Source organism: Aedes albopictus, chromosome 1 (assembly GCF_035046485.1).
Source record: "Aedes albopictus strain Foshan chromosome 1, AalbF5, whole genome shotgun sequence".
In the NCBI taxonomy this organism is placed as follows: domain Eukaryota; kingdom Metazoa; phylum Arthropoda; class Insecta; order Diptera; family Culicidae; genus Aedes; species Aedes albopictus.
Genome location: NC_085136.1, coordinates 228,607,402 through 228,626,070, shown reverse-complemented (window position 1 = coordinate 228,626,070; position 18,669 = coordinate 228,607,402). Strand labels below are relative to the sequence as shown.

Here is an 18,669-nt window from a genome sequence, read left to right as displayed (position 1 = left end):
TAGCTCTAAAATGGTATTCAGTTATTTTTATACAATTTTCATTAACAACATCTATAAAAAAACTCTCCCAAGTTTATCGCCTAGATTTCCCCTAATGGCGTTATGCAATCACTGATTGTATTTCATTATAAATCATTCACATTTATCTGCCAATTGGTTGTTGTTTTTGCGTTTTTCTGCGTTGTTCTGCGTATTTCACAGTGGCTTATCCATATCAGTCCATTCGAAATCTTCGGACTCACTTCTTTCTGAACTTTTCGTCCAGAGTTAGAAAGGCCTGTTTGTTTCCAGTAATATCCACTTTTCCCTACGAAAGAAAAAGAAACATCGTCAATACACAGGTGGCAATACTGCTACGTGACGTGGTTCAAAGTCTATGATTCGATGCCTCAAGCCTCTCCGTCGTCTCTAATCTACATAGAGCCGCAGTGCATTATCTGCGAGAAGTTGGAGGTAACCAGTCCAGTTATCATCATCACCCGCGATTGATAACGTCGACCGGATCGGTGCGACGACGGCGGTGACGCGACGTGGGACTCACCTGTTCGATAAGGGCTGCAAATGTGATTTCCTTCGTTGCCACCAGGTAGAAATCGTTATCGTCAATCGTAACGGACGCATCGATGCGCTCGGCCGGGTAGTCTGCGGTGCTGGTGGCTGCGGGTTCAATTTCCGAAATTTTCAGATCACAGAAGTCTAGTACTGAAAATCAAGGGAAAAAGATCGTCAATAAGTCTGCAATAAATTAATTGGGAAGCATGCCAGAATTTACAAGTTAATATTACAAAAATATTTCATATCAAAAAGCTGTGCAAATATGTTAAAATTTTAAAAACGCTTTTCAAATAATAAAGTATCTTGAGTGTATTCTGCTTATGTAGCACAGGTTCCAAACATGTGGACAGACAAGCAGTTGAAGAATTTGTATAGTTTATAAGTCCAAAACATAGTCAAGCTTGGTAATAGCAAGTGCGAAATCGTCAAATTCAAATACAAGTTTTGCAAATATCACGGGTGACCCGTAGACGAACAATCAAATACTTAAGGACAAGCGTCTTGGAATCCCGCTTCAACAGTGCGTCAAAACTTCAAACGCACAAATCTCAAAACGCAAACTTCAGGCAATTGTGCATTTCATTATTCTGTTCTTGCCCACTCGTAATAAGCTTGAAATGAGAAGCTGCGGTGCGCTGGTTTTGTTTACGGAGAGATTTGTGCGCTCGAAATCGTGAATTGGGGGTACAGTATATAGTCTGTTTGTCTGTGGATTTAAACTTAACACATTGTCCGTGGCTCACTTTTGTACTTTATCAACTAATACAATATAAGAACAAATCCAGCAACAACACAAAAGTCTGAAAAATATCTATCAAATCATGGGGCTAATAAAATTGAGAAAAAAAGATAAATCTAAAAATTGGAAGTGCAGAAACAAATGGTCAAGCTAAAGTTTGCAAAATTGTCGATTAATATTTCTCAAATGTTGGAACTAAATTTGCTGAACCAATACGGAAAACATCAGTTATTCATCTCTTAGACGATATGCATAACATTAACAATTTAATTTTATTTCAGCCAACAAATGGTTACCGAGTTCGGTATTTTTTTAAATGAGATTAGAATTGCTGAGCACCGAACTCATTCAGAAAAAATGCATTGTTTAGCTTTTCCATACGATTTTTACAGTTGTTTTACTGAACCTCAGTAAAATCGATTACCGGAACTACCGAGATCGTACTGCTGTTCTAAACTCGTCAAAAAAGTACTGAACAAGGCAATTCAGAAATAAGTGTGTAACGATGTATTTCTTATACACTCCCGATCAAAAGTTTGGGGTAACCCCCTTAAAAACATGTAATTTTTTAGGCCCATGTCTTCGCCAATTTGCGTCCAATTTCAAAACCCTAGATCTGATTCAAAAGATAATAAGTCAAAGAAACTTAAACATGATTTAAATGAAAATTTTTCAAAAATGTTTTTATGTAGTAAATTTGGGCCCATATAGCCGAGGCGGTAAACGCACGGATATTCAGCATGACCATGCTGAGGGTGACGGGTTCGATTCCCGGTCGGTCCAGGATCTTTTCGTAAAGGAAATTTCCTTGCCTTCCTTGGGCATAGAGTATCTTCGTGCCTGCCACACGATATACACATGCAAAATGGTCATTGGCAGAGGAAGCTCTCAGTTAATAACTGTGGAAGTGCCCATAGAACACTAAGCTGAGAAGCAGGCTTTGTCCCAGTGAGGACGTTACGCCAAGAAGAAGAAGAAGATGTAGTAAATTTGGGCTGCGAAACGGTGAGTCGATTAGGAGAGCGTCCAACATAGCTCTGGTCCTCACAAGTTCCTACCTCAAGCTTTCACGGGTCAAGCGATGACAAAGACCGCCAGCTAAGAGTTGTGTGCTTAACTGGTAGTGCAGCCTGGGTACTGTTGTCCTTCCGACTTCAGCTAGATTGAGGAGGTACGATTGGAGCGTCTGTTCACCAAGGCTCAAACAGCGTCTGTTCTGGCATCCAGCGGCTGAGTAAGAAACGCTGCACCACGCCCAGCTAGATTCTACTTGGTAGTTCCAGTGTTGGTTGGGACGTTAAACAGAACTGGCACGATGGCCCTCCGGCGAGACAGGAGTGTTGGCGTAGGCCCAATAAGCCACCCGTAAAAATCCCCATAGGAGAAAATACGACTCGATACAATCGGCAAAGACCCACGCGACGAAATAAGGACTACGATTGGAAACTTGGAACATGGAATTGCAATTCACTAGGTTTCGCAGGATGTGACAGGATAATCTACGACGAACTACATCCCCGCAACTTCGACATCGTGGCGTTGCAGGAACTTTGTTGGACTGGACAGAAAGTGTGGAAAAGCGGGCATCGAGCGGCTACCTTCTACTAAAGCTGTGGCACCACCAATGAACTGGAAACAGGATTTATAGTGTTGGGCAAGATGCGACAACGTGTGATCGGGTGGCAGCCGATCAATGCAAGGATGTGCATGTTGAGAGTTAAGGGCCGTTTCTTCAACTACAGCATCATCAACGTCCACTGCCCACACGAAGGGAGACCTGATGACGCGGAAAAGCGTTCTACGCATAGTTAGAGCAAACATACGATGGTTGCTCGCCCCGTGACGTGAAAATCGTTGTCGGCGACATGAACGCGCAGGTAGGAAGGGACGAAATGTACAGACCAGTAAACCAGTAAAAAACGAGAAGAATGCGGCATGGGCGAGAATGCTGCAACACCGCACGAGAGCGAATGAGGCACGTTACAGACAGGCGCGGAACAGGCAGAACTCAGTCTTCCGGATGAAGAAGCGCCAGCTGGAAGAACCAGAACGCGAAGCGATGGAAGAGCTGTACCGCGCTAAGGATACATGGAAGTTCTACGAGAAGCTGAACCACTCGCGCAGAGGCTTTGTGCCACAAGCCGACATGTGCCGAGATAATCACGGGAATATTCTCACGAGGGAGCATGAGGTGGTCGAGTGGTGGCGGCAGCATTACGATGAGCACCTCAATGGCGACGTTGCAAGTACCGAAGGTGGCGTGGTAACAGATCTAGGAGTATGTGCACAGGACGAAAGACTTCCGGCCCCTGACCTTCAAGAGATTGAGGAGGAGGTTGGCCGGTTGAAAAACAACAAAGCCGCTGGAGCAGATCAACTATCAAGCGAGCTTCTAAAATACGGTGGAGAAGCACTGGTGAGAGCACTACACTGGGTCATTACTAAGATTTGGGAGAAGGAAGTATTACCGGAGGAATGGATGGAAGGTATCGTGTGTCCCATCTATAAAAAGGGCGACAAGTTGGATTGCGGGAACTATCGCGCGATCACACTACTGAGCGCTGCCTACAAGATACTCCTCAAATTTTAGGCCGCCGTCTATCACCGATTGCAAGAGAGTTCGTGGGGCAATATCAGGCTGGATTTATGGGCGAACGCGCTACAACGGACCAAATGTTCACCATCCGCCAGGTGTTACAGAAAAGCCGCGAATACAACGTGCCCACGCATAACTTGTTCATCGATTTCAAATCGGCGTATGATACAATCGATCGAGAACAGCCATGGCAGATTATGCACGAATACGGATTCCCGGATAAACTGATACGGTTGATCAAGGCGACGATGGATCGAGTGATGTGCGTAGTTCGAGTATCAGGTACACTCTCGAGTCCCTTCGAATCTCGCAGAGGGTTACGGCAAGGTGATGGTATTTCGTGCTTGCTGTTTTACATTGCTTTAGAGGGTGTAATTAGGAGAGCGGGGATAAACATGAGTGGAACGATTTTTACGAAGTCCGTTCAGCTGCTTGGTTTCGCTGATGATATTGATATTATTGCTCGTAAATTTGAGACGATGGCGGAAACGTACATCCGACTACAGAGTGAAGCCAGGCGAATCGGATTAGTCATTAATGTGTCGAAGACAAAGTACATGATGGCAAAGGGCTCCAGGGAGGAATCAGCGCGCCCGCCATCCCGAATTTATATCGACGGTGATGAAATCGAGGCGGTTGAAGAATTCGTGTACTTGGGCTCACTGGTGACCGCCGACAACACGCTAAAACTGCTCAGCACTAAAATGTGTAAGACCTACTCATAAGTGCATAATTTCCAGACCACACAAAAATGTGTAGCAGTTACACATTCTCGAAAAACAGCTCGTACACTCTTCTAGATGCGAAATGTTGATTTTTTTTTTTGTTTTCCAAGGTCACTAGTAATCCTACCTAGATTGGCGTACAAAAATTTTTGCGATTTTAACAATTTTGCGGACACTGGAGCTGATTTTGTAAATGTGCAAGGGTTACACATTTTTGGTGTAGTCTGGAAATTTTGCACTTTAGTGCTGAGCGGCGTTAGCGTGAACGACACCAGCAGAGAAATTCAGAGGCGCATTGTGGCAGGAAATCTTGTTTACTTTGGACTCCGCAGAACTCTACGATCGAATAAAGTTCGCCGTAACACAAAGTTGACTATTCACAAAACACTGATTAGACCACTATGGACACGAAACATGAACACTACGTGCAGAGGACCAGCGCGCCCTTGGAGTTTTCGAACGGAAGGTGTTGCGTACCATCTACGGCGGAGTGCAGATGGAAGACGGGACTTGGAGAAGGCGAATGAACCACGAGCTGCATCAGCTGCTGAGAGAACCAACCATCGTCCATACCATGAAAATCGGGAGGCTACGGTGGGCGGGTCACGTCATCAGGATGTCGGATAGCAAACCCGACTAAAATGGTTCTCGAGAGTCATCCGACCGGTGCAAGAAGACGTGGTGCGCAGCGAGCTAGATGGGTCGACCAAGTGGAGGACGATCTGCGGACCCTACGCAGAGTGCGAAACTGGAGACAAACAGCCATGGACCGAGTGGAATGGAGACGGCTACTATGTACAGCAGAGGCCACCCCGGCCTTAGCCTGATCTGTAAGGTAAGTTGTATGTTAACTTAAGCTAAACTTGACAAATAAAAAAAAAATACTTTCGGAGGTGTCACTGAAAATTGGGTCGACTAAATTTTAAGATGAGAGTGGTAATATAACCTATTTTCTATTAGCTTTTAACTGCTTTTTAACGAACTTTGCTAAAAATCTATTTAAAAAAAGTTATTTAGTAAATTAACTCTTGATGTCAACAAAGCATCCTCAATACTGCTTGATGCTGAGTTACTATGTTGTACTTATGGACGGAAAATTCTATGCAACCCCTTTACCAATGAATCTGGCGAACTTAATCCACATGTATATGCTGTGCGAGCAGCTTCTATGCCCCCAAGTCATAGCTTTTTTTCTCGGCTTCTATATAACCACTAACTGAATAACATTTTGAGAAGGCGCTTTTTCAGCCTTTTCACAGTTGTTAAATAATAGCTATACGACATCCCCAAATTAATCCATTAAATATAATTAGGTTATGGATACCGTGACGCAATACATTTGCAACTGGAAGTATCATTTTTAAAATTGAATAATTAAAGTACTTGCCGCTACTTGGAATCGCACTCCTGATCTCCGTATTCACTGGTCCCGATGATGTCCTCGCTGCCACACTGCTATATATATAAATAGCATATAGAAAATAGCCCGTTTTGTTTTACTTCAGACAAGGCTTCATAATTGGGCCAGAAGAAACCTTACTCAACTTCATCTTGTTGCAACAGCTTGTGAAACGTCAAACGCAATATTGTTTACATTGAACAAGCTGTGTGGTTGCGCCAACAGGTTCTTGGTCACAACTGGCGAAAAAAAGCTCACGTTTTCAGGAATAGGAATAGTAATAGGGAAGAAAACTAAAATATAACTGGGGGCTTTTAACCAGCTAGAGGAATCAGGAGAACCCAGAAACAAAGTTGAGATTCGAGGAGCTGTGTAAAGAGTGTGGAGGGATTTAGGTGATTACTACACATAGAAAGCTGGTAAATTCATGATTCATGAAAGCTGGGAATTTATTCAAACCGCAGATATGAAAGGAAGCGTAAGGCAGAAACTGGAAAGTCAACAAGAAGGTTTGTGACCTCAGGAGGAACAAAACGGTTGTAATCTGGGTGAACTAGAACAAGCTGGTTTATCCGGTACATTAAATCGACGCCTTGTTAGCTGCCTGAAACTGGAGACAAGCTATTCATTGACTATCGTTTTACACCAGCAGTGCCGTTTATATTGAGTTTTTGAACCATATACATATAAAAACGTAGGGAATGCTGTACAAAGCTGAAGTTTTGCTTTACAGTTCCGTTTCGGTTTTATCACTAATCATTTTATTCACTACTCGCCAAATTCACGCACGATTTTATCACGTTTTTCGTTTCGTTTTATCTCGCTTTTTCTTAACCATTGTTATATCATCTAAAATAGCACAGAATATAAAAATGTGGTTGTATATTTATTTGGGCCTTCAAAGTGAGGAATATTTGAACTTTACTGTGGAAAAAAGTACGAACAGCTTTCTTTGAATAGAGAGGGTATGAGTAGATTTTGTCTGTTTACAAATATAGAACCGAGAGCAAAATTATTTTATTGTTAGTTTGCCTCGACTTGTTGTTACTGTTTGAAATGTATGTATAAATAGTTTCCATAAACAAATAATATTTTATTTTTATTTTGATAACTACATGCGATATATTTTTCTCGTTTTTCCTAAAATTAAATTGTAGGGATGTTCGGTCTTTGCATGAAAATTTTTTGGAATAACGGAGTAAATATTCAATAAAAAGGGGGAGATAGTTTATGCTACAAAACGATTAGTTGAATTTTGAAAACCTTTGAAGATTTGACGAATTAATACAATAATAAATAAACAAATAAATGAATAAAAACAATAAAACGCGTATCTGTCAAAGGATAAGCAAAATAGAGTGGAATTAAAAGGTACAAAACGGATTAGACTCGTTTGAAGGTACATTGCACAGTGGTCCATGAAACATCCCAACAAACATTACCGCTGTACAATAGATGAATAAGCCGCTCTTAAGCTTGATTTTGAAAATTTTGGCTTAATAAGCTGTTATTCTTCAGCTGTCATTGTTACTTGGGATATTTACGAGGAAAGATGCAGCGCCTCCAATTTTTTTTTTAATATGGTCTACAAAGTTGTTCCTAAAAATAAGGCCTTCTTTTCAATATGCATGAAAGTTAGGGTGGTCCATATTTTCTAATAAATTGGAAACCAAACTTTTTTATTTGCAAGAATAACTATATACATTTTTCGGGAAAGTTGTAGATCTATCAATTTTGAGCAAGTTTGTTGAAGACAGTTTTTATGTTTTTACCGATCTAGAGGTATTTTTCTGAATAAGCTTAGAGTAGTTAAAAAAACGGTTTTCTGGCGTTAACTTTTTCAGTTTCAACTTTTCATCAAAGTCGCCCAAGAAATACTTGTAGAACATTTAAAGACGCGTCGTTTCGTGTGTTGAGATGGTCGTTAACTCCTTTGGTTCAATAGTTACAGGTGTTTTTCTTAAAAAATCATAGTATTTTGAAAAGGTGTTATGACGGGTTGGGGTAAACATAAAAAATATTTTTTGTCCGCATTGAAAAGTAGAAATGTTGTTATAAAACATATCAAAAATTAGAGGGGTGTTATTTTTGTAACTTAAATGAAACATACTTGAAAAGTGCTTATTTCTTTAGAAAATCATCAATATCTTTTCAACAGAATGACGTAGCAACATTCTCAGCACACAAAAATTCGCGTTTTTGGAAGCTCTAAAAGTGGTTCTTACGCGACTTTGACGAGAAATTTGAAACAAAAAAGATAAAGCGTATAAAATGTTTTGACCAAATTTGGAGCATTTTCACATAGTTTTCGTGGACAGGCCCCAGAACCTATGTATAACAAAATTGATTTTAGCATACTTACCCACACTTCTGACTACTTTCCCTTCCTGTCGTAAATGAACGAACAGAACCACCGTAAATGAACGTTTACTACGATCGATCTGAGAAAGCCGCTCGTTTAGCTTATCCCATATCAAGTCCGATTTCAATGCCATCTGGGAAGAAATGTGAGAAGAAAAGGTTGGGTTATTTCATAAGCAAATAAAAGAAACAGTGGAGTTAAGACTTTTTATTCTATTGCTAATTGGTCATTTTGAATAGGGAAGATTGAGACAGCACCCTCAACATGGTCCTGATGAATACCCACGTTGGCGAATTTGGAAATTTCAACACCCCAAGCATAAGCGCACATCATATTAGTAAAAGTATTCTGAAAGTCGAGTGAGTCATCGTCGAGATATGTCCGATTGAAGATATTGATTGATATAGATGCAATTGCCGGAAGTGCTAGGGATGTTCAAAATATTGTTCTGTGAGATTCACGATATGCATTCAGTTTTCTAACATTATTCTTATTTGAATGACGTACATTTATTGTTTGTTCTAGAAGATTAACCAGCCTCGGGCTAAAAATAAAAACACCTAAAACGTAGATTATGATGTTACCGAAAACATTTACAACATTTACATTAAGTGCCCCTAGATTGACTTTTCTGAAACTTCTGAACTACCTAAACTTTAAGTTTTTTCGGACAAGAGATTAGTAAAACAACATTAAAAATCGGATGAGCTATCGCTGGAATATAGTCAATTCGCTTAAGAGACCGAGAGTGTTAATAACTAATAAGTTTTCATCACTTGCAGTGATTTTCCAGGAACAGAGTACAAAACCACGTTCTTAACATGACGCTATAGTCACATCAGATTTACTTAACTGAAACTTACTTTTTTTGAACTACGTTAAATTGGGATTTCTATGCCACTTCGTTCAATACTTTCTACGTTTGAAAACTCAACTCTTTCTGCTCAAGATCACAATCAATACTGCGAGTGGTTGATCATCGAAGTATGAACTAAATAGCCGGTTTTCCACGGTTATGGGGCAACGAGTCAATATGCACACAACGTCTACTACGGTATTTTGGCCAATAGTGAACCCGTTAATATCTGAATTCTGCTCTGATCTCAAAATCGATGTGATATCCTATATGGATTGTCTTAAATACGCAGCATTAATTTTTATATCTTTCTATTTCTACATATTGCACACAAAAACCGTATGAAAACAATTTATATTTCTCACAAAATCATCGATTCGTTCAATACTGGTCCAAATTATACCCGGAGTCCACTGGTTTATCGGGTTCAATCATATTCTCTTACCATGGTAAACTGGTGACAATAGATTCACAAAAAAAAACTGGTGACAATTTCTTAGATTTAGCTATTCCGGTCTCGAGTTAACATTTACAAATTTGTTTAAATCATCGAATTATCGCTTTCTAGCGTAATTCCACCACATAGGGTAAGGGAGGTATTTTGGACCCCTTTAGGAAGTGGATGAACAATTCAACGAAAATGAAAGTTTCCACTTCAAAATATGGATAATTTCAGTAGGCATTACGTAGAGCAACATGTTTTCTGTCGAAAAAGGACAAACAGAACTTAAAATTGTTGTATTAAATACAAGAAATATCAAAACTCCTGAAGGATCTCGGGCTTCTATTTTAGACCACCTGATTTTATTTTGGACCACCAAGTGCACATATTTTGGCCCACCAAATTAAACTTCAATTGATTGATGAAATGAAAGCCACCTCAGCAAAAATTTAAACATAGTTAAAACTACGTGAAGTTTACATCTTTTCTATTCATTTTTTTAAGCAGGGGAACGTTTAAAAATTACGTAACGGTAAAAAAAGATGAAATGTTGTTGCAATTGTCAGTTTTTACGCATTGTAGTATGATGTTTCATAAAAAAATGTTACGCATAACGTGTATTTATTAACTATTGCATGACGTCAGTCACCATGCATAAATTACGTAACGCTTCCTATAAGTGTAAAAGTCTAGTGTTTCTGCCAAATATAAAGGCGTTCCACACATATTGTAATCAAAAATAAAGTAATTTGAATAATACGTAAATTGTCAAACATACATTAGATAACACATTGTCTCAGTCATCAACTGATAGCCGAGAAGGACAACTTTTCTAAACTAGGTGACTGAACACCTGAAAACTTCAACTTGTCGAAAAGTTGTTAGGACACGAATCGAAATTTTTAACTTGGCGAAAAGTTGTTACAACAAATCGAACCCACAACAATCTCATTGTAAAAAAACGTATAACAACCCAGGTCACGGGAGGTCCCAACTTATTCTATTTATCTGTTTTTAGAGTACATTAAATACATTAGTATGAATATTTTCTCCCTTTAGAAGGAACTGGAGAGATGGATCTGACAGGTGGTCCAAAATATGTTCACATCTGATTATGTTGAACATATTTTGGCCATACCTCAAACCACCATTTTAGTAAATATTATCGCTCCACCGAGGTTAAGAACAGTTTATTTTGAGTTCTTACAAGGCCCTAACTACATTCACATGAAATAAATATTTATTTGTAAAATTTAATACCTCTTCGAAGCCGACTACAAATTTGTCACCTTCTTTGTTTTTGGTGCTTTTCCGTGCGTTTCATTGGAAGTGAAAACATTTTCTCTATTTTTAATACTGAACAGCATATTTAAGTGACATCCAAAATAAAGGTCATCACATAGTTGAATACTTTTCGTGATCCAATAAAAAATTACCAAGATTTAGTAGAGATTATGTGATAAATATCATAAAACTCCCTAGGTGGGCCAAAATACCTGCCCGGTCCAAAATACCTCCACTACCCTAGAACCACTGAATCATTGCGGGGGGTCCACTATTCAAGCCAACCCTAATTTCTTCTCAAATTGCGCTGCTGCGTCTTATGGTTTATCTCCATTCGCACCAGGATGGAGAGACAGAGCTTGGCATTCGATTTTAATTGTTCGATTTATAAATAGCACGCTGTGGTCCGACTAGGGAAGAGTTAAGCTAGAAATGCATTATTACAATGCATACTTGAAGTAGAATAAGTTTCTTATGAGATGTTACCTATAACTCAGATGTGATTTGATATTTTAACATTTCCTTGATGTTTTACAACTGTTAGATATTATTTGAAGTCCCAGGTTTCTACTAACGTGACTACTAAACCAATCCCGTGACTTAATATTGTGTCGGATTGGGTCAGTCCCAGAATGTTTCTTCTTAGATAACTAAATATTCAAAATATTCGAACTAATGATAATATTCTATGTATTTGGAGGTACGTTGTATTGAAAAAAAAAAACGAATTGACACCACAGGTAAACAGACGTAACATTGGAAAAAATTGCATCGACCAAGCTTTTAACGATCACTTAAATCTTGTGAGTTGTAGTCTAGATAACCAGCGCGCCCGTGGTTTTCCTTCGCATTTAACGTTCTACATCAGCGTCTTCTACTGGAGTTATTGCACAATGCAGTGTTTCATGGAACATGTTCAGTAGCGTAAATTAAGCGATGGACTTTGTAACCTGCTCACTTCCAGCAGCCTCGCGAAGGTAGCAGATTAGCCGCCTAGAGTCGCTGTACAGAATGGAAGCATGAGTTGTTGAATCTTATCATGTTCAATACACTACACACACAACAGAAACAACAGAACATATACCCTGCTTTCCTATCGCTACTGCCATGATAATCGCTCAGAGAACCGTCGCTTGTCGCCTGGATAGAGAATCAGAACTAGGGGATGCACTCCCGAATCACACGCCAAAACCCCATAACCGCCAAGAGAAACTGATAATAATACCTGTATGTTACCATAACGATATATCAGGAACTCTACTTGATCACTCCGCTCAGCATCTCACTCTCCACAAATCTATTGGCTCTTATCGCCACCCGCCACTGATAAGAGCGAATTGCTGCCTCACATCTGTACCTGCGACAATATAGGTAGTTACCAATCGTTCTTCACTAGCAGTCGTCGGGTTAATACAAAGAGGGCAACCTCGTAGCCGTTTAGTGCGTTGAAGTTATAAAACCTGATCGTGAAGTTGTGAACCGTAGAACCAACCAACGGTGCAAATACAAATTGTGCGCGGAATTTCTAGTGATCAAGTGGTGAAGATGCGAGATCTTGCAGACCGTGGGTCTAGGTACCTTCAGGATGGTTGGGAAGTGAGAACATGCCTAAATAGTGTAATCTCATCAACAGCTATTCTTCTTCCACGATCAGCTAGACGACAGTGATGGAGTAGATATGAGATTTATTGTTTGAGATCGGTAAGGCAACAATGTTCTAAAGCAAATCCCAAAATAGTGCGAGTTTCTCTGGCGTGTGATTAAGTGCTTTTTCGTGTGATTTACCTCCCAGGCCTTTCTACCACTGCCATAGAATGGACGGTAGTGCCTCCCGTGCCCCAAAGCGATGGTGGGTCACCGTGGATGCGGTGCGACTGCTGGCATGGCGCCGGCTATCATTTTTGGCAACTACGACGTCCAACGATCGCCGAGGGATACACGCCTACACTGACGCCCACACATCCTAACACTCTCCAAACGTAGGTTAAGCAACAATATAGCAAGTAAGTACAACTAAAGATACACCGTCTTATCATTTGCATGTGAAACTCTGTGCTTTTATTCTATTATGGATAGACCCGAGTAGTTTTCGTGAGCGGTTCCACTGTTTCGAACCATGATTTCTGGCTGTGTCTGGTATGTGGGTTTTGGGAACCAATGCCACCGGCCTCCTCTTCTACTTTTGTCTCCGTCTCATGCGAACCCCCCTTCATGGGGAGGTGACAACTTTTCAGAAAAGTGTTACAAATGTCACGTCTGTTTGTCTGTGCTGACACGTTCGCAATTTGAACTTCAATATGCCGTTAGCATCGTTCATGCAAATTACTGCGCGACTAGCTTTCCCACACAGAACTAACTGAATGGATCTGACTTTCATTATTGACATAAAGTACAACTTCCTCCCTATATAGCCTCCCTAGTCTAGCTAATCCAATTAAGACATCAATCAAGAAATGCTTGCATACATAAAGCGGATTCATCGGATGTCTAGACAATTTGTTACTACAAGGGGATGGCCAAAATGTTTAGGATAGGCAACTTTTTTTTCTCTAACAAAAAAGTTCAACATTCTGACTCTACGACAAAATCGACGCAATCCTCCAACGGTCAGAAGTTGCCCTGGTCACTTCCTTGCCACAGCTGAGGGATGGGCAAGGAAGATTAATTGGACACCTTAGAAAGGTATGTAGAGACCTCACTACATCCTCTCAGGCCTAGCTGTCACGTCAGGGCTTCAATGGGGGAATCTAGTTCGAGAGAACAGATCCTACTGTTCTGGGCGTGGGCATTTGAGATGGGACCAAGAAGGTTTCCAGGAAGTCCTAGAGAGCCTAGAAACAGGGGGTACCAAGGGACTTCATGGGCTGTTCAGAGGGTTCTTTTAGGAGATTTCATGAACGTTACGAAGGCGTTCCGTCAGGATTCGTTGGCGTTTTAATGAGATAACGGGGATTTCAGTGGCATTTTAATAATATTAAGGGCACGTATATGACATCCCTATACCCACCCAATATGATTGTTTGCAGCCAACATCAATTGGGTTCCCCCATTGACAATGCATTTGGGTTCCCTAAACATTAGTGCAAGATGCGGGAATCGCAATTATGACGTCATCGCACCCTGGTGATTAAGGGGGTTTTAGGGACGTTTCAACGGACTTTAATTGGTGATGATCCAGTGGTATTTGTTGACAAATCTATCAGTTTAGGTTATACAATTGAATAATCGTTCAAATGGGATAAATATGTATTAGGTCAAGTTGGTAAAATTTATGGTGTTTTAAGGACTCTTTATTCCAAAGCCAATGTGTTGAACGTAGACGTAGACATAAAATTGAAATTGTTCAAATCTTTCATATTACCATACTTTTTGTCTAGTGATTTTGTGTTTCCCGGCGTTACGTCTTGTACCCAGCAAAGACTCAGAGTTGCACATAATTCATGTATTCGTTTTGTCTACAGCCTTAATCGTTTTGACCATGTTTCGCACCTGCAATGCTCTCTGTTGGGCAACTCTTTTACTGGTTTTTTACAAGGCACGTGTTTGTATTATTGTGGATTTAGCACCAAATTGATGTCGGAAGTAACTTCATTGACTTCCGCTGCCTTTCCTATGCGTAATACATAACGTCGGAAGTAGTGCGCTGTATAGTAAATCTGATGCTCTATACAGCGCACTACTTCCGACGTTATGTTTAACGCATAGGAAAGACAGCGGAAGTCAATGAAGTTACTTCCGATACCAATTTAGTGCTAAAACCACAATATCATGCATAAGTTAATTCTTACCAAATGTCCTAAATATTTGCACGCAAAAATGAGGCCTTTACGGAGTAACAGAAGTAGAAATTTTTCTATTCCTGTTCATAGTACATCCCAATATGCGAGTACGTTTTTCGTAAGAGGTGTAAGTTTGTGGAATACTCTACCGAATTTCTTGAAGGAAATGAATTCTATTTTAGTGTTTAAGAAGCAATGCAAAATGTATTTTAATTAGTTTATTTTTGAGTTTTGTATTTGTAATTTGTGTTAGTAATTGTTAGTCTGTTGTTGCTATGACGCGTTCCAGTATTCAATACTTTGTAGCAATTAAAAGATGTAAATCTTACGCTGCGAGTTAAATAATAAATAAATAAATAAATAAATAAAACATGTTTGTGCCTAAACCATAAGTTTTAGATACATGGTGTCTTTGGAAAACTTTCTTCTTATTTTTCGACCTTTTTTCTCATGATTGTGAAATTAGGGTGGTCCCTCTAGTTTCGCTGATCCAAACATCTGCTTTTTAATAGTTTTATGTACGTTCACAAAATGTTCCACAAAGCTGTAAAAAAACTTATTTAGAGCAAGTTTGCCGAAGAAACCATTATTCTATCTCTTATGGTTCCTAACTTATAATTTTTTTTAAAGATTCATGTTAGGGTGATCCATGAATTTCAGTTTTCCTGAAATAACTTTTAATTCGTTCGTTTCTCGTAAATACTTTGTTCCGAGCACTTTTAGAACTATCAACGACGCATATTTTTTCCTAAGAGCTCAAAGTTCTAACTCTTATAGTTAAGAAAATATTGGCATTTTTCTTCGAAAAATCACTTTTTTTTTAAATGTCATGTATCAAAAAGGAGCAAATGGATTTTCAATCTCCCGGTTGCATTGGAAAGATCGTACTCTGTTATATTTATGGTGAAAAAACTGTAGGTACCTTTTCTGTTTAAAGCTTTTTATTGAATTTTGAAAATACGATTTTTTTCATGGAAAAGCAGTTGCAACTTTAAAAATCGATGAGATACAAACTTGGCGTCTTCGACAAAATGGTGAGTTTTTGGCTACTATAAAAGTGCCCAGAACAAAGTATTGCGAAAAAATCAACACATAAAATATATTGAGTAAAAACAGATTTTCATATGAAAAATGACACATTTCAAGCAAATTCAACTCGTCTTTGTTAGATAGATCAAAGTAGCTTGGTAAATGGTCATCCATTTCATTGTAGAACCAATGTTTATTTATACTGGCATCACCATTTAGGCACAATGTTGATAAGATATTGTAAATCATGTAACTTTGATAGGCTTTTACGTTAACTTAAACATATACTAGTGATTGGCATTTTCACTATCCATACATTGAAGTGATGAAATTGAAATTAAATTGATGGAAATAAGCTCAAAATCACATTTTAAGTTGAGTTCATTGACGAATTATGGATTATAAGCAAATTTAAATATTTTCGACATGGTTACTTCGATTTATCTAACAAAGACTAGTCGAGTTTGCTGAAATTGTTCCGCTTTCCATATGAAAACCTGTTTTTACTCAATATAATTTTATATGTTGATTTTTTTGCAATACTTTGTTCTGGGAACTTTTATAGCAGCCAAAAACTCACAATTTTGTCGAAGACGCCAAGTTTGTATCTCATCGATTTTCAAAATTACAACTGCTTTTCCATGAAAAAAATCGTATTTTCAAAATTCAATAAAAAGCTTTAAACAAAAAAGGTACCTACAGTTTTTCACCTTAAATAGAACAAAGTACGATCTTTCCAATGCAACCGGTAGATTGAAAATCCATTTGCTCCTTTTTGATATATGACATTTAAAAAAAGTGATTTTTCGAAGAAAAATGCCAATATCTTCTTAACTATGAGAGTTAGAACTTTGAGCTCTTTGGAAAAAATATGCGTCGTTGATAGTTCTAAAAGTGCTCGGAACAAAGTATTTACGAGAAACGAACGAATTAAAAGTTATTTTAGGAAAACTGAAATTCATGGATCACCCTAACATCAGAGGTTCCCAAACTTTTTGCTATCGCGGCGCCCTTTGACATTTCCAAAAATGTCGCGGCGCACCAAAGCTTTTATTTTATTTTGAGCAACTTTCACTTTACAGTGTGCAAGACAAAATCTTGAAACACTTCTCTAATATCATGTTTTCAGAATTCAATATTTGTAAAACTAACTATTTTTTTAAATTAATTTCTCAGATATAGTTTAAATATTTGTAAGATTTCAAAAATCATGTTGATTTCATCATAGAAGTTTTAAAAATAAGAAGAAACTCAGATGTAAAGGTAAAACAAGCTACTGAATTTCAACAATTCAGCCAAAAATCCTAAAGCATTTGCAATAGTTAAATAATTCTTATTGAATGAAAATGAATACACAGAACTTGGTCAAAGCTTCAGCTTTTTGCGGAAATTGCAAAGCAACACTTTTACACATAAAGAGATTGTAAAGACCTGCCAGGTCAACTTAACCCTTTGGGCCTGGATTGGCCATATATAACCCCATTGATGAAACCGAGCATAACAAACTTATTCGAGTTCAGCGAGGTTGCGGCAGTACTGATGAAACAGACCGGTTCAAAAAGGTCAAAGCTAGCTCTTCACACTACCAGATCGGCAAACCTGCATGCCGCTTAGCTGTTCCGAAAACCTTGTAATTATTCTGAAAAGAACGTAAATAATGTTCTTGGAATTAAAAACTTTGGACAAGTTATAGTAAAATCAAAAGCTATGCTGAAGCTTGAGAATTCCACAAACAATTTCAAAAACTTGAAATTTTAAAATGTGGATTCAATTTATATGTTTAAAAAGGATACCAGAAATCCTTTCGAACAATTGAAAAGTCAAGAAAGATTAAAAAAAATGTGAGCGACACTAGTTTTACTAACAAAAAAATTAGAAGTTTTCCGCAATACAAATAGTTTTTTATTTGTTTCGTCACAAAAGCCAAAATCCTGCGGCGCACCTGGGGAAGGTTCGCGGCGCACCAGGGCGCCGCGGCGCACAGTTTGGGAAGCACTGCCCTAACATGAATCTTTAAAAAAAATTATAAGTTAGGAACCATAAGAGATAGAAAAATGGTTTCTTCGGCAAACTTGCTCCAAATAAGTTCTTTTACAGCTTTGTAGAACATTTTGTGAACGTACATAAAACTATTAAAAAGCAGATGTTTGGATCCGCGAAACTAGAGGGACCACCCTAATTTCACAATAATGAGAAAAAAGGTCGAAAAATAAGAAGAAAGTTTCCCAAAGACACCATGTATCTAAAACTTATGGTTTAGGCACAAACATTTTTGTCTTCGTAAACACGGCTCTGGACCCATTGTGCAATGTGCGAACTTTTGCCCCGCATAGTGCGAACTTTTGCCCCCACTATGGGGCAAAAGTTCGCATTTGAGTACTTGTATTAAAATTTTTATTACTAGAACTTCAGAAGGAACGTGAAAAAATCTAGTACTACGTTTCGAAGGTAACATGATAGGGATTCGTTTAACGAGAAATACAGATATTATTTCTTTTCGTTTAGTAGTTATTTGATAAAGACTGTTAGGTGCGAACTTTTGCCCCGCATTACTCTAACAGCATTTTTTCTATAGACCTAGACAAAACGTGAACTAAAAACATGAATGTCAGGGAGTTTTATGATTTAGTTGACATTCTCGACTTGTAATTGAATACTATTGATGTTTTCCAATTATTGAAAAATTGCCCCCTTTTTAGTATTTTCGCCCCCCAATTTTGATTTTTCACATTTTCACTCCCCTCATCTTGATTTTCGCCCCCAGAGGGGCGATTTCGTCCACATTGGGAATCACTGATCTAGCTGAAGTCAGAAGAACAACAGTGCCCAGGCTGCACTACCAGCTAAGCACACAACTCTTAGCTGGTGGTCTTTGTCATCGCTTACCCGTGGAAGCATGAGGT

At 38.8% G+C, this 18,669-nt stretch overlaps 1 protein-coding gene across 1 annotated transcript; it reads right to left on the bottom strand.

Moving 5' to 3' along the window:
* LOC109430695 (uncharacterized) lies at window positions 1–9,377 on the bottom strand. Its single transcript, XM_029857222.2, has 4 exons — window positions 9,240–9,377; window positions 8,377–8,509; window positions 542–702; window positions 1–307 (listed from the first exon to the last, which is right to left on the bottom strand). The coding sequence occupies exons 2-4, from the start codon at window positions 8,507–8,509 to the stop codon at window positions 239–241; spliced, it is 363 nt and encodes a 120-aa protein (XP_029713082.1). The 5' UTR covers window positions 9,240–9,377; the 3' UTR covers window positions 1–238.
* Between the last annotated feature and the right edge of the window lie 9,292 nt (window positions 9,378–18,669).